The sequence below is a fragment of the Dioscorea cayenensis genome, chromosome 24 (genome assembly GCF_009730915.1).
Source record: "Dioscorea cayenensis subsp. rotundata cultivar TDr96_F1 chromosome 24, TDr96_F1_v2_PseudoChromosome.rev07_lg8_w22 25.fasta, whole genome shotgun sequence".
NCBI classification, from domain to species: domain Eukaryota; kingdom Viridiplantae; phylum Streptophyta; class Magnoliopsida; order Dioscoreales; family Dioscoreaceae; genus Dioscorea; species Dioscorea cayenensis.
Window position 1 is genome coordinate 790,259 of NC_052494.1, and position 18,229 is coordinate 808,487.

Below are 18,229 nucleotides of genomic sequence, written 5' to 3' on the forward strand. Positions count from 1 at the left end.
AATTATAATAATAATTTGAGTATGTAATTATAAAGTTTTTGAAGGGTATTTATGTGAAAATAGTACTAAGTAGATTTTTTTAAGTTATAAATAATTGTTAAGTGATAATGAACTAATGAAGTACATGTTTGAAGATATTAATGAAAGTTTTTAGTAAAGAGATTAAGAGGGGTGATTAGAGATTTAAGTAAATTAAATTAAGGAATAAATACAAGAAGGTCATGTGGGGTCCATTTTGATTAGAAGATTTGGTTGTACAATTAAATTGTCATTTTCAGAGATGGCGTGTTCGGTGAGTTTTGAAATAGAAGGAAATATCTTTCTATATATATAGTTTTACATCTAAAAAAATGTAACACTATATATAAATAATTTTTAATTATTAATATATATATAAACATGGTGAAAAAAAAATTAAAAAATAGTTTTTGATTTTTAATTTTTTAAGATTTTGTCATGTGAGACTATTATTTAAATAAAAACTCTATATATATAACTTCATATTTATAATAAAAAATTATTATAATTAATATATATATACTTTGTTAACCAAATTTTTTTTGTGTCCAGTAATACTGGTCACTTCATAAAGTTTGTTTTACACAACTTTCATTATTTAGATTCTAAACACACATAACACAATGATATTAAAAGTCTTTGGTTATGAGATCAAGCTTGCAATCTAATCCCCGTATTATTGGGTAAAGACGCACGTGCGTGTACGCAATACGTTTGTCGCATTTATAAATATATATATATATATATTCTGTTAAAAAATAATAAATATATAAAAAGAAACAGAAAATTGTGCACATATATATATATATTCTGTTAAAAAATAATAAATATATAAAAAGAAACAGAAAATTGTGCATATATATATATATATATATATATATATATATATATATATATATATATATATATATATATACATATTGTATTTGAAATTATGAATGCACTTCCAAAAAAATCATAAGCATTGTCTTCATCATCCCTTAATCTTTATTGTCTTTAGAACAAGACGATGATTGTTATATATGTAAAATCATTGTATGATTTTACAAGGGTATATATATATTTTTTTTAATGTAAATAAACAAATATAAAGTAAAATTCAAGATTGATTATAATTAATGAATTGGACTTTTGTAAGGTCACAAAATTTATGATTCCTTTGTGGTACCTTTTTTTTATTTTCCATTAAATTGTGGGCCATTAAAAGTGGGTGCATCCTTGCACATGGATAGTCCCTTGGTACAATCTTCACCCTTTTGTTGTGAAACCCCCCACAAAAATAAAGATGACTCTTCTTTTTACAATTATACCCCCCACCCCCACACAATCAATATGAGGTTTTTTTTTAATTATTGTTAATAAATAAAAAAAAAAGTAACCCATATACCTCTATATTGTTGTATTTATAATTTTTTTTACAATTATACAAACATTAATAATCATAAATTCATGTTAGCATATATGTAAAAATATCATGATTTTTTTATTGTGCTTATAAAATTCATTTTAGTTTGTATATAGCTTTATATCCCTCTCATGTCATAATATGTATTCTGTATTTTAAATTTTATTTAATATTGATATGAAATGCAAAAATATCATGATTTTTTTATTGTGCTTATAAAATTCATTTTAGTTTGTATATAGCTTTATATCCCTCTCATGTCATAATATGTATTCTGTATTTTAAATTTTATTTAATATTGATATGAAATGCAATTAAACCTTCTAAGAATTTATTTTTTTTGTGTGTTTGGTATGGCCGTATGGCAGAAGACATTGGATATGTTTGACATGAAAATAAAACCCCGAAGGACATCACAATATAAATTTTTTTGCCCTTTGTTTAATTTGTAAATGAACTTACAGTATAGCACAAAAAACTGCGTGAATGCATCACTAATTTGAAAAATATTGTCCCATCAAAACTATGAAATAATTTTTTTACTGTGAGACATCACAATCAAAAAACAATTTTGGTTTCAGTTAAAATAAAAAATCACAATACCATATCATTGACCTTAGCCCAATAAAAAATTCAAAAATTTAAAAAAAATATAAAATTATTAATTAATATATATATATATATATATATATGGGAATCCTATCCACTAAATTTTTATTACATAAAATTCTAATAATACTATATATATATATATATATATATATATATATATATATATATTAAAGTAGAAGATCTATTTGACATTTGTTAATTTCTCATAAAAATTTTACCAATATTATTTTAATAATATTAAAATATTTATAACATAATACTAAATTATATTATTTTAAATTAATTTTTTTATCTCATAATATATAATAAAAATTAATTTTTAAAAAAATATTATATCTTTTAAAGTTGATAAATAGCTTATTTTTATCTAATCTTAATTTTTATCTTAATTTTTTTATTAAAAAAATAAAAATTATTAATTTTTTTAAAAAAATTTCATATAATTATATTCAGATCATCACACTCGGGAATGTAATACTTTAGTATTACTAAAAGTCTAAAACATTACTAATAAATACCAAAAATATATATTTTTTTAAATTCAAATATTTGGTCCTTATAATCTTATATTCATATTGAACTTTTTTAATAAATAAATAATCTTATAAATTATCGGGGAATCCCCGTTGGGAGCGGGCCGGGGAGGGATTTTCCTCCGTTCCCGGGGAACGGAGATTTCCCGACCCATTTACATCCTTAAATAGAAGATCGTCCAATGCATACAACCTCACCATCTATGAAGAGTAAACATGTCATCATCTATGGTTGTTTTTTCTTATATATATATTTATTTTTATTTTTGTTAATTTTCATAATTTTTATTTAAAAATAAAAAATAAAAATACAAAAATATTTATAAATCAAACAAGGGGCAATGTGAAAATTTTTAAAAATATTTAATTGATAATATATATGTGTGGTTTTCAATTTTTTTAAATTCATATATGCCAAAAAAACATTAGTTGGACTTTGGGAGTACTGTTTTTGTAATTATGTGGAGAAAAGGGGGCTTTCTTGAATAGCCGCAAGGACCGAAATTCTCTTTCCTTATGTGGGCCCCAGTCGCACGAATCGTGGGACTTTTCAATTTTGCCCTTCTCCCAATTCTACCCTTGCTCCTTTTAATGCTTTGACCCTTTTGCCCCTTCTTACTTCCTAAATTTACTCTTTTGTAATTTATTTTGTTGTATATTTGTATGTGCAGATATAAAATTTTAAACTTATGTTTCATTATATTGAAAAAAAATAAATTATTTAATATTATAAAATAAATTTTATCAACAAAGAAGTTATTTCATTGAAAATTCATTAATCGGTTAAATAACCAATATATATATATATATACAAAGACTTGTTGGTCAACGCCCATTTTGGTCAACTAATTCACATTAGTATTTAACTTAGACCTTTAAAAATTAGGTATTAATGTGAAAAACGAGTGAAATTTTTTAGAAGTTTAAGTGATAGAACCATCATGTCTTGGATTATTGGGAAATTATGTTTTTTTTATTATTCACAAATAATTCAAAAATAATTATTTAATTCACCACTGTATGATTGAAAATTATTGAATTTTCATGCTACTTCCTCATTTTTTTTTATCTTTTCATTAATATTTTATAATCTCCAACAAAATTACTTTTACCTCCTTGTTTCAATATATATAGAGAAAAAGGCATAAATATTAATTTTAGTATTATATATATATATATGTAATTATGAGGTAATACAAGGGGACATATGCAAAAATAAAAAGGTGGTTGGTTTTCTTATATTCGGTTTATATATTTTAATTAAAGTGAAGTTTAGTGCTAGATTTGAGAATATAACAAACACCAAAAGGCACTAAAAATGAATATTCTTTATCATTATTTATTTCCCAATAAAAATAAAAAAAATTTATTTCATGGATCCACTTGAAGAGAATTTTGATATTCTTACCTCTAAAAATTCAAAATTATAAAAAAAATTCCAATAAATAAATCAAAATAAAACTAATAAATTTGCAACATACAATTCTAATTCTCACTGTTAAATTGAGCTCATCTTTATACATGCATTCAACATTGTTCATAAAAATGTATATAAAAAATATATAATATGAAGAACACTCTTAAAAGAGCAAAAGAATCACTAAATCATCGCCTTACGACGAATAAAGAAAACTAAAACTTGATGTATTTAATCATAAACTTCATCACCTTTAAGCTTTAACTAGTAAAAAGCTGTCGAAAAATTGGAATGATAAAACATTTCGATGAATTATGATGATTGCTACCGTGTTAGACAGAAAAAGACCGAAAAATTTCTGAAGTTGATGTCATGAATCATGCACCTGAATGTTGTTAGGAAGGAACTATGCTTGAACCTTTGAGAATCTCATACATTGCGATGATGTTTTCGATCGTTAGCAAGATGATGATGCCCCATTCGAGAAGATCCGATCTTCGGTTTTGAAGTACTTCTTGAAGAAAATGAATGTTGTGCTGCAAACAGAAATTTTTTCACATTTCCGATTCGATTGGTTTGGACATAATTTTTATGTGATTCATGTTTCTTAACCTCAGGAAAAAAAATGCAAAAGAGAATTACCTCCACAAATTTGAGTTTAAAATCAAGGCTTCCGAATCTCTGAGTGAGTTCGTATTCTTCTCGGAGATACTCTAGAATTTGCGCGTAATTAGCATTCTTCCAAGCAATCTCTGATCTGTTTCCAATAGAAAATGAAATCAGGAAGGAAAAAAAACAGTAAAATAATGACCGGAAAGATGATCAGTAAGTCAGTTTTACAAATCGAAGAAGTTACTGGTCAAATGGGTTCTTTCTATCTATTATTACTTTAACCGCGTTGAAAAGAATTTGATATACCTATCAAAAAGGCCAAGTTTAATGATCACATCGGCAAGATTAGAGTTTGCTTTCCCCACAAGTTGAAATAGTTTTTTTCTTTGCATTGTGAAAGTTCCCGACTTTTCCATCCCTCGATTTATCCCTGTGAATTCTTCTACCATGTCATCGACCTATGAAAACAAAAAGGGAACTGTAACATGATCATTACATGCATTTCGGTTTAAACTCTAATTATGTTTCTTACGAAGCATGGGATAAAATACCTGCCCAATGAAATGATCAAGAGCAATACTTTGCCCAAGCACACTTGCAATTATCCGCACGCCGTCTATATCCAAACTTTTAAGTACTATGTAGTCAAGACCGCCTTGCATCCATGTCATCAAGAACGGCTTTTCAACAACACCATAATCTGCACATGCGATGAAATGTGTTCACTTAAATGAAATAAAATAAAATAACTTTGAAATAGAGGTGATCATGCATTTAATTATGCTTCAATGGGAATAATCAGCAGCTCATAATGATTTTGAGACAATCCTACAAAGAACAGCATCCTCATACTATGACGTAACAAGTTCTAATGTTCCTTCGCGAGATTTACAGCATAACAAAACCGTATTTCTTTGAGTTAATTACAGCATAACAAAACTGTAAACTTAACATAGAGTTTGATGTGTTTGTTGGCATCAAATGAGAGAAAAAGAAACACTTGGACAATAAACTTCACCCGAGAAATACTGGAATGGCATTTTGACTACAATATAAGTCACCGAAACATTAACTTTTAATGAATGCAAGGATATAGAGAACCATGTGAATATATGTCGCAAAATTTACCATCCTTTTCTCATTTCAGGGAGCAAACCAGAAGCATGCTTCCTCACGATATCTAGATATTCTTCAGCTTCATGATCTGCTATGTTGAATAACACTGCTGAGCCATATTGGAAAACAATCACATATCGGCAATGATTGTCTTCTTCCTTGACTCCTATTTCCTAAAAAGCAAATATACACGAGAGAACTTACCAAAGTGCAAATAAATCATATTTAGTTATGCTATCATAAGTCAGGATAGATAATATTTGCAACACTATAAAAGTGCCATAGGTCATCGAGAGCAATACCGACAAGCACCTTATTCCCTTCCAATATCCATTTGCATCATTAGAATAAAGTATTTATCCAAAGGAAAAAAAAGAAGAAGAAAACAAGATGACCTTGTGAAATTTCTTTGTACCAAACTACAGGATCAGAAACCTTTGGCATGCAAACGAGGATGCTTATGGTTTTGTGACGTAGTAGGTTCAAATGTTCCAAAGTGTGAAGCACATCAAATTTTGAGAACATAGTGTGGTTACTTTATTAAGATTGATAAATATATAGGAGTCGGTATTCTGTCAACAGTTAATGTTCTGGAAAATATAATATGAATAAAACAAATAGCGTGAGATGGTAAGCAATGACAAAAGCATTATGCCAAAGGAAGTCTAATACAATCAGAACACATCATACCACAATCTCTGGAGGAAAATCTGCGTAACGGAGGGCAACATAGTTTGACGAGCGAGAATTTGGAGGAATGACATTGCTTATATTCTCTGTCTGCACACCCTTCAAATCAATGCTGCCAAAACAATAATTTGTGCAACTCTTAAATCACACAAGCAAATAAATTTTCTTATATAAAATCGAAGTGCCAGTATTGAACTCAATAGAAACAATTTAAGAAAACCAAACCCCATGATCCAAAGAAACCAAAATATCTACTACTTTGGTTAAAATTAAACTGCATTTCTATGATCAACACTCTCAGAAAAAGACTATCACTTTCTACAGCACTACAATCACGGAACTCTTAAATCACACAAGCAAATAAAATTTCTTATATAAAATCGAAGCTCCAGGATAGAAACAATTTAAGAAAACCAAACCCCATGATCCAAAGAAACCAAAATATCTACTTACTGTGGTCAAAATTAAACTGCATTTCTATGAAGTAAATAAACAATGCTGCAATCCCAAACTTAAAGATGGAAGATGAAGCAAAACGAAATAGAAACAGTAGAAAGAACTAAAAATTTCTACTCAATATGGTTTAAATCAACAATTGCTTCCATGATCAACACTCTCATTAAGAAAAAAAATCATTGCTTTTCTAATGGAAAAACTACGCTGCAAAGTTATAGTGGTTCTATAATCAAACACAAAACAATTGATAAAACACATAAAAAAGATTGCTTTATGATTGAAAATCATATCTAAAACCAAAAGAAACAATACCTGGTGCTTAAAAAATAAGCTTTGACTGGAATATATCTAACAACCTCCTCCTCATCTTGTGGCATCAAAGCATGACTGTGAACATGCTCTTGATGCCCGCCAAAGAAACCATGGTCAAAAACCTCAGGAGCAGCAGCAGAAGTATTAGATAAAAACCTCAGAAAAGATGGATAAAAACTCCTCCTTGGAGCATCCAAAGATCCATGGAGAGAAGGAAGAAGGTGCTTGGCCGGTGAAGAAGAGATCAAAGAAGACCTTGTTTTGGGAATCATTAGGTTCCTGAGATGAAGCCAAGCTCTCTGCGTCCCCATGAGACGAAAACCGGCAAAGAATTCACAGCAGCCTCCCCCAATCCACGGCCGCCATGCCCAGACCCTCCAAAGCTCTCTCCTTTCTCGATTGCTTGCAAAGGCCCCTCCAAATTGGGACCAGAAATTGGACTCGGGATGCGGGGCCCACTTTGCGCTGGGTTTAGTTTAAGCGTCTGTTTTTAGGGTGAGTGTTGAGAAAACGGATTCGGGTTTGGAACTTTTAGACCCGCTAAGGAGTTATTAGTCATCTTCTATTCTTCAACTCAGACAGTCAGAAAGACGTGATATTTATTTAATTTTCTATTTAGGAATTATGTTTATTTAATTTCAATTTTCATTTTTTTTTTTAAATGCTGGTGTGTATTTTTGGGGTGTCTCATCTATTTTTGTCACCTTATTTTTAATCTAATTACTAGTTATTGCATGATTAAACTCTCAATTTTTTATAGTTTTTATTGGTTCTAAATTTTTATCCCACAATCCGAAAAAAAGTCATGAAATATTATTTATTTATTTTATTACTATTGTTATATATAAACGATTTTAAAAAAACATTGATAATACTATTTTTTTATACAATAAAACACTTCCAAAAATTAACTGGTTGATTTTTATCAGACACATAAAAAATACAATTTAAAAATATATATATATATATATATATATATATATATATATATATATATATATATATATATATTATAAGAGTGATAAATTTCATTTTGGATGACTATAAGCCTTCATATATTTATTATACATCTCAATTCGCCATCACAAATTGATAATATTAAAGTGATATAATTTATAATAATATTTAACAACATCCTCATTTAATAAAGATTTTTTTTAATTGAATAACTTTTTATTCTTGCTAATATTTCAGTCTAGTTCAATATTTATTAACAATAAATGCTCATAATATTACCAGAAGTTTTTGTTTGGGGGTGAGGACCGTGAGACATATCTCATTCTATGAGAAATAGGTTTCACTTCTGTCTATTACATCTTTCATCCATTACTTTCCAATACATATTTAGATGTTTGACACATGTCATTTATGTTTTTAATGACCAAAATTTAAACTTGATTAATATCATTTTTTTTTGTGCTAAAATCCAATCTAAATATTAAACCAACATTTTTAAATAGCCTTTTATAATTTTATCTTTTCTTTATTTTTTTTTTAAAAATAAACTGTATTATTTTCTACGCCAATGGACAAATTTACATTTAAAAAACTAAACTCTTTTTTATTTCTTATCAACAATTGCAACAAACTTTAACTTTTCTTTATCAAAATTTTTATTAAAAGGAGAAAAAAATTTAAAACATATTACAAAATTTATGCTCTAATTAAAAAATTAAATTTTTTTTTTTTTTACATATATTGATCTCTACATTGAGTAAATATTACATCATGATTAAATAAATGTGTGAAAAAAATATTAATCAAGTTTAAATCATGGTCATTGAAAACATAAATGACACGTGTCAAACATCTAAATATGTATTGAAAAATAATGGATGGGAAGTGTAATGGACTGGAGCCGAACCCATTACAAATAAAATTACAATATATGACAACCAACCATTAACATATAATTATATTTTATCTCATAAATTATGAAATATTTTAAAATTACAAGAAACATATAATAAATTTGTTAATTTAATGATCGCTATCATTTTCTAAATAATAAGTTCAATAATAAAATATATTATCAACACATGAATAATTTAGTACCTATAATTATGCATGAAACTCAAGAAATTTATTTAATTATGATATAATAGCTAAATTTGCCTTGGTATGGTAGGCTAGTTTTCATTTATATGTCAATAAAACATATGAATTTCTATATCTTGATATGATTACAATTTTCCACATAAGCAAATTAATCTCTTTGATTTTTTTTTTTATTGCATATTTTTAATAGTAAATTCAAACATCCTTAACATGAAAATTCTATTGTTGAATGCCCCCTTTCCCTCCGCCCTCCCCCTTCCTCCCTCTTTTTTATTTTTATTTTTATTTTTTATTTTTTATTTTTTAAGTATATATATATATTAATTTTAATTTTTTTGTCTTTATATATTTTTATATTTTTATATTTTCATTATTTTCTATTTTTTATTTTTCATTTGAATAATTAGATTGATTTATTAATTTTTTCCTCATTTATTAGATGCTTTCGTTGAGTTTTTTTTTAAAAAAAAACATTTTGAGAAAATTTGTAAAAATATGTATGATTGATTAATGTGCATTGATTTAGGGATTTGAGAAATATTAAACCTTTGATTTAGTAATAAATAATTTTATTTTAAATTATGGTTAATAATATAGAAGTTTAAGTGAAAGTTATTATTTTTAAAAAATATTTAAATATCGGTTTATTTTGTATTTACTAAGATCTTAAATGTAAATAGTTTAAAAATTTATTTAAATGAATTCAGATAAATTATTAAAATACATATATCTTGCAAATGAGAATTTTTTTAATTTAAAATATTATCTATATTTTTACAATTATAAATCAAAACAATATCAACTCAAGGAATGAAGGAATTAGTTTAGGTCATTTGTTTTTTCTAGAATCCTCATATTTAGAATTTTTTTAATAATAATTTAAAAAAATCAAATTTTGAAAGACTACCAATAATTATCATAATACAAAAATATTTTAATTTAATATTTAATCAATGCAATTTAATCTTAGTTATTTTTAGATTTTAAAATAATACATTCAGATATTAAATATTTTATTTTAATGCTTAATCAGTAATATCTTTTTTATCTAACTTTTCAAAATTATATTGTGATCCTATGTACTGGCTTTTCATACATTTATTTCTCCAAAATTAATATAATATTTATTTATTTTAATTATAAATAAGAGCTTTTATAGTTTTTTATATTTTTACAATTTTCTTGTTAGATTTTTATTTTGTTGAGTTTTATTCACAAATTTTAAATATATCTTTTTATCATAAGTTTAGTAGTATGTGAAAAGATAAATAAACATCTCAAATAAGTATTTATTAAAAAATCAAAATAAGTTTAGTTTTTATTAAATAAATTTAGTTTTTATTAAATAAATTTTAGGGTTTATTCTAAATTATGATAAAAAATATATATATTTTGATACACTAATTAATTTTAATTATATCTCTTAAATTTTACTTGTAATAAAAAAATTAAATGTATTTTATAATTTTAAAATTTAATTTAAAAGTTTTGTTAATTAATTATTTTAAAACTTGTAGTCCCCCCTTCCTTCCCTTCTATATAATTTGTGACTTCGCCCCTGATTGTTCTATTATAGTATAAGAGCATATGCTTATTAATACATAAATTTTCAATTATATCGAGAAACTATAATTAAGAACAACATTTATAAAACAATTATATCCAAAAAGAATATAATTAAATATTTTAAAAATAAACAAAACATCTCAAAATATTAGGTGACATCATAATTTTTTTTTTTATAACAAGGATAAGCATCTCCACTTAAGGATTTGCTAAAGGAAAAGTAAATACAAAAGTACATGCACCAATTTCAGTGGTTTATCTACTCTTTAGGGTCTTATTAACTCAACCAAATGTCACGTGCACACTCAAAAAAAATTCAAAAAAATTATATTAAGTTAATAAGTCCCTCCTAGGCTCCTACCATGCAACTTTTAATGAAAGAGATACAATTTTTTTCACAAGTGACTTACTGAGACCATTAAACGGTTTTGTGCCCAAAAACAGTGGATGAACAATGCTGTTATAATCTGACCAACCATTGCGTTAGGCGGCAGTTGTCTGTGATATTATACTCTTTGGCGGGTTTTCAAGCAATCAAACTCTGATATTAATTATTCTTCAATTATTTTAGAAACAACTTGCTAACACAATTTTGTCCTTCTATATGTTCTAATTCACATGATTGCATGGCCTAAAAACTCAAGAGAGTTTTGGAGGACCCCAAAGAGTTACATATATGTAGATATACATATTTATATTGATTTATAATGTAAAGGAAGAGAATTCAATGAAGAAACATCCAGATGAGTTGTAGTCTCCAAATGGCATTTGGTCTCTCATTTCATGATCAGAAATACATGCATCAATATGGACCAGTGTTTTTTCCATAGATTAGAACTCTTCTTTTTATTTCATTCTAATTATTATTATTACTATTTGTTTTGTGTGGACATGAATGAGATATTGGTTTGGGAATAAGACAATGAGCACATCACATGATATGTCCTTTTTTTCTTTTTTCTTGTTTTTTTGTAATATCATGTTGAACATTTAGATTTTGAGTGTGTTTTGTTTCATGGCAAGTTGAAGATATGGATGCTACATTACATTTAGACTTAAATTTGTTGGGTGAAATTTAGTTATCAATTGATTTATAGTAAACCGAATAATTGAAAGTGGTCCAGATATAAAACAAATTTGGAGATAAGTTTCCACTTTATCAACTCTCTCATAACTTGCAATAAATAAATAAATAAATAAATAAAAATTCGTAATTGTTTTACAAATGATTGTTGTTAGCTTTCTAAATTTGAATATAAGGAGAATATAACATAAAATTATTGATTAGTTTTATTAATTTTTTTAAATAATTATAAAAATATTTGACAAACAAATTAATGAATATAAACAACTCAATAACTTTTGAGTATGGAGGAGAATGAATTACCAACTATCCCTATTTTAGGGGTGGTCACTCACAGTCAGTTATTCTGATTTATATTGTTAGTGATTTATTTCTCTTTCTATATATTCCTAATTTTTATGGAGTGACTTTCTAACTTTGATCAATGTGATCAAATAATAGAAGGATTTGTTTCCATGATTGACAAGCATAATGCAACCAAAACAAGGTGACAACAAATAATACTAATCATTCAAGAGAGAAAAAAAGGTCTCATATTCATTCTACAAATAATGAAGTTCATATTCATTCATCATTGAATTCAATTAGCTATTTATTATTACAAAGTAAATAACTAAAATAAATATAATAATTGGAAAATTGGGAATTTTATTGATTCCATTTAATCCCTTTTCATGGAAGAATAAGTTTTCAATTTAAGATGCTGTGATTAGTAATAATTATGCATGCTAGAGACGTGTGAACTAAGGGATTTCTTTTTTTTTTTTTTTAAATAATTATATCATTTTAATTTTGCTTTTGAGACTATATTTTATTTTATTTGTTTTTTTTTTCACTTTTTAGATAAAAGTTAGGAGATATATATGATAGTTAGAATAATTTTTTTAAAAAAATATTGTATGAATATTATATATATATATATATATATATATATATATATATATATATGAAGCCATTTTATTTTTATAAAATGATATAATGAATTTTTTTTTTTGTATTTTTTATTCTCTTTCTAGATAAGAGGTAGGAGAAAGGACGGATAAAAATAATTTTTATAAAAATATGAAGGCATTTATTTATTTATATTTATATAAAAAATGATATAATGAATGATAAATTATGTTTGATTAGACTTTGTTCCGTATGATTGCCTCTTGTCCTTTGATTCACATTCGTACAAATAATTCTATTTCTTTTTCATGCGCTAAATGACATGGCATGACATGATATTTTTAGATAAATTATTTATTGGTATTTTGATAAATTCCTTTTGTCTTGTAATTTTTTATTTTTCTTCAAAATTGATATTTATACCTATTTTAACAATAATATTATTTAAAAATTTCAAATTTATTATTATTAATATATTATTATTGAAATTCTAACTACAAACCTTAACCACAAAGATTACCCTAGTCGCCTGAAATATATATATATATATATATATAAAACCAAATAATAAATAATATAATTTTTTATTTTAATTTATAAACTACAACAATTAGTTTGCTTGATATGACCTTTGGCTAACTTTTTTGTTTTCTTATTAATAATAAATATATGTACCCTTTGTATTTTTTTGGACAAACTAAAAGTTTTCTTGTTAATAATAAATATGTATTTTTATTTTTTCTCATATAAATAAAGATTTGCACGAGTGAAGTTATTATTTCAACATATTTATGTTTTTAATCAGTATAAATTAAAGTTTACATTTTTTTAGACGAACACTTTATGTTAGGACCTTGTAGTTATTTTAATATAATATAATTAACACCTAATAATTTGTATTAAAAAAAAACCTATTTGATGTCAAAATAACAAAATCTAATACCCAACACAATTTATAATTTATTCCCAAAATTCTATATCATATTCCTTATTAAAAAAAATCAAAAAGAGGAACTGCCTAGCACTTTAAATAGTAACTCACCCTAGTTATAAATGAGAGATCTCGAGTTCGAACCCCTCTCTTCGACTTGTCCTTTCTCTTTGTCGACATCGACTTTGTCAAAAAAATAAATAAATAAATAAATAAAAAATCAAAAGTGAACTTTTTTTAAAAATTTTCAAAAAATCCTCTCTCAAATACATACATGCATCTCCTTACTCCTTCAAGCTCCACTACACAACTACACTATTCTCACCCTTTATCTATATATATATATATATATATATATATATATATATATCTTTCTATATATATCATCTCTCTCTCCATTCTAAACACCACAAACTAAACTTACATGTGAATCCTTCTGCTCTCCTTTGATCCATGGAACAACATGCTCTCCATCTCTAAGCTCCTCCTCTATCTCTCAAGGTAACAAACTTGAACATATTCATTCATATGCATCTTCTATTGAGCATGAAGTTCAAGACCAACTTTCCTTAGAGAAATGATGTTATTCACAAAGTATTAAGTCAGTGAATCTCTCATTAATTTCCCAAGATATTCTTCCCTCATTGTTTGAAGATTTTTCATGTAAACATCAGTGTGTTTCCCTGCTTATTTTTCTTATCTTGGCCTCCTCTTGTTCTCCTTAATTCAAGCATCTGTTTTCTCTAAGCTGTTGCACAAAAACACACACACACACACACATATATTCCTTCACATGCAATTTTTTTTTTATTTTGTGCATGAAGTTCAAGACCAACTTTGTTAGAAAAGAACATGATATTTACAAATGACTAAATTTTTCATTTAATTTTTCCTATTTTAATCTCCTCTTGCTCTCCTCTTCTTGTTCACTTCAATTAAAGCAAGCATCTGTTCTCTTTCAGTTAAAGAATTCTTTCATATACAATTTTTTTTTTCTTGTTGTGCATGAAGTTCAAAACCAACAACAATTTTGTTACTGAGTGAATTTTTCTTGCAAACATTGTTGTGTTGTTGTATTGCAGATTCATCACAACTGATCATCTCAATCCATCATCAACTTCCATTAATGAACCTCTTGAAGATACAAGCACCACCACCACCACCACCACCACCACAACAACAACCAACAATGGTGTTCAAGAATGCTATGCCTGCACTCAACCCGGCGTTCCTTCCTTCCACTCCACCACCTGTGACCGTGCTCATTCCCCCAACTGGCAAGCCAACGCCGGCTCCTCCCTCCTCCCCATCACCTCCTCTCACTCCTCTCTTCCCCGCCGCCACCACCACCCTTCCAATTCCAAAACCTCTAAAGTTTTTGATCCTCGGAGCAAACACATTCAGCGTTGGAACCGCATTTTTCTCCTTTCCCGTGCCTTAGCTCTTGCCATTGATCCTTTGTTCTTCTACTCTCTTACCATTGGCCGTGCCGGAGCTCCTTGTTTGTACATGGATGGGGGGTTGGCTTTCTTGGTCACTATGTTGAGGACTTTTGCTGATGTTGTTCATGTTGCTCATATTTGGTTGCAGTTTAGATTGGCTTATGTTTCAAGGGAATCACTTGTTGTGGGTTGTGGAAAACTTGTTTGGGATGCTAGAGATGTTGCTTCTCATTATCTAAAATCCATCAAAGGCTTTTGGTTTGATGTTTTTGTCATCCTTCCTGTTCCTCAAGTATGTTCCTCCTTTCTCTCTTATCTTCCTTCTTTCATGCAGTTTCTTATTTATATATATATATATATATGGAATATAGACATGAGAATTGATTATTTTGAATGAAAGGTTGAGATTATGAAGATTGATGTGTATTGATATGGAAAAGAATAATCAAAACTCCATAGATGAAGCAGAGTAATTGAAAGATGGATTTATATTGTTTGATTTTGTTTGTTGAATGAATTTTGTGATTGTTCTTGAGTGTTATGAAGGTGGTGTTACTATTAATATATATATATATATATATGAGAATTGATTATAAGGAATGAGAGTTTGAGATTATGAGGATTGAAGTGTATTGATAGGGAAAAGGTTAATTAGAACTCAACATAGCAGAGTAATTGAATGATGGAATTATATGGTTTTGTTTTGTTTGCTGAATGAATTTTGTGATTGTTTTTGAGTGTTTTGAAGGTGGTGTTACTATTAATATATATATATATATATATATATGAGAATTGATTATGAGGAATGAGAGTTTGAGATTATGAGGATTGATATGTATTGATTGAGAAAAAAATAAGTTAAAACTCAATAGATGAAGCACAGTAATTGAAAGATGGAATTATATGGTTTTGCTTTGTTTGCTGAATGAATTTTGTGATTGTTTTGAGTGCTGTGAAGGTGGTGTTCTGGTTGGTGTTACCGAAACTAATCAGAGAGGAAGAAATCAGGCTTATCATGTCAATACTTTTGCTCATGTTCTTGTTCCAATTCCTTCCGAAAAGTTTACCACATTATTTATGTCATGCAAAAGATGCAGAAAGTCACCGGCTATATATTCGGCACAATTTGGTGGGGTTTCGCTCTCAATCTCATTTCCTATTTCATTGCCTCTCATGTAAGTTCTTTAAACTTATTTCACATTAATAATACGAAACTAAAGACATCGGCGGTACATCATTATTATTGAAACTTCAAAACAATAATACAAATTTGGAACTGCAGGTAGCTGGTGGATGTTGGTATGTACTCGCGATCCAAAGAGTATCCTCATGTCTTCGACAACAATGTGAAAAAAACAACAATTGTGATCTTGTATCGCTTGCTTGTTCAAAGGAACTCTGCTACCGTATGTTCTTACCTTCCGGCTTCAAAGAACTTACTTGTGATAGTAACTTGGAAAGATCGATTGGAAGTAAAAACACACCGATGTGTTTAGATATGGATGGTCCTTTCAACTATGGCATCTACAATTGGGCACTTCCTGTTGTATCAAGTAATTCACTTGTTGTTAAAGTTCTCTACCCAATCTTTTGGGGTCTTATGACTCTCAGGTAAAATATTCAAAACTAATGATGAAAAAATTTAGTAATGTAGATAAACTTTCACCATATCAATGTTATCTTGTTTTTTTTTTACAGCACTTTCGGTAATTGTCTTGAACCTACAAGTCATTGGTTGGAAGTGATTTTCAGTATAGTTATAGTTTTGAGTGGGCTAATGCTCTTCACTTTGCTAATTGGAAACATTCAGGTAGATTTATTGATAGTTTTGCTTTTCCAATTGACTGTTTATAGATTTATGTGAATTTGGAATTAAGTTGATGTTTGTAAAATAAAAATGTAGGTGTTCTTGCATGCTGTGATGGCAAGGAAGAGAAAAATGCAGGTAAGATGCAGAGATATGGAATGGTGGATGAAGAGGAGACAACTTCCGTCGAGGTTGAGACAGAGAGTTCGACAGTATGAACGACAGCGGTGGGCGACATTGAGAGGTGAGAATGAGATGGAGATCATCGGAGACTTTCCAGAAGGTCTCCGGCGAGGTATCAAGCGATATCTCTGCATTGATTTGATCAAGCAGGTGCATTACACTCCAAACATTGTTTTTTATAGTCAATGTTACTACTTGATAGAAATAGAATTAAACATCTCATTCTTAACAAATTATTTCTGCATATAATCAATGTTAATACTTGAAAGAATTAGAATTCAATGTCTCATTCTTGACAAATTATTTCTGCATATAATCAATGTTAATACTTGAAAGAATTAGATTTCAATGTCTCATTCTTGACAAATTATTTCTGCATATAATCAATGTTAATACTTGAAAGAATTAGAATTCAATGTCTCATTCTTGACAAATTATTTCTGCATATAATCAATGTTAATACTTGAAAGAATTAGAATTCAACATCTCATTCTCTGCAAATTATTTCTGCATTTTTTTTTTGTTAAGAATCAGAACATATGGCAATCAATGCAAAGTATTTCTGCAGTTTGTTTTTTCTTTTTTGTATCAGCTAAACCAAAATGCATCATTAACAAATGAAAGCAAGCTGCATTATCATAGAATGAATTGAATCAGTAATTAAAGTATTTCCTGTAATGAAAATTATTTTGACTATAGATATGATCAAATATATATATATATATCATGTCTTCTCTCAGGTGCCATTGTTCCATGACATGGATGATCTCATCCTTGATCACATTTGTGACAGAGTGAAGCCTCTTGTCTTCTCCAAAGATGAAAAGGTAACAAAATTATATAAATTAATCTCAATAGTTATATCCTAATGTTTAAAATGATAATTTCCTCTTCAATTTGATACAGATAATAAGAGAAGGTGATCCAGTGCAAAGAATGGTGTTTATAGTCAGAGGAAAAATGAAAAGCAGCCAAAGATTAAGCAAAGGAATGGTAGCAACATGCATGCTAGGCCCCGGAAACTTCCTCGGCGACGAGCTCCTTTCATGGTGTCTCCGGCGACCATTCATCGATCGTCTACCAGCTTCCTCGGCCA

At 27.7% G+C, this 18,229-nt stretch overlaps 1 protein-coding gene and 1 pseudogene across 1 annotated transcript; one reads left to right on the forward strand and one right to left on the reverse strand.

Moving 5' to 3' along the window:
• Positions 1 to 4,127: 4,127 nt before the first annotated feature.
• LOC120252786 lies at positions 4,128 to 7,761 on the reverse strand. The gene is made up of 7 exons (XM_039260944.1): positions 7,172 to 7,761; positions 6,404 to 6,515; positions 5,729 to 5,886; positions 5,149 to 5,299; positions 4,904 to 5,055; positions 4,628 to 4,742; positions 4,128 to 4,521 (listed from the first exon to the last, which is right to left on the reverse strand). Exons 1-7 carry the CDS (start codon positions 7,480 to 7,482, stop codon positions 4,381 to 4,383), a joined length of 1,140 nt encoding a protein of 379 aa, XP_039116878.1. The 5' UTR covers positions 7,483 to 7,761; the 3' UTR covers positions 4,128 to 4,380.
• Positions 7,762 to 14,078: 6,317 nt separating this feature from the next.
• Positions 14,079 to 18,229, forward strand: part of LOC120252898 — a 5,257-nt pseudogene continuing 1,106 nt past the window's right edge.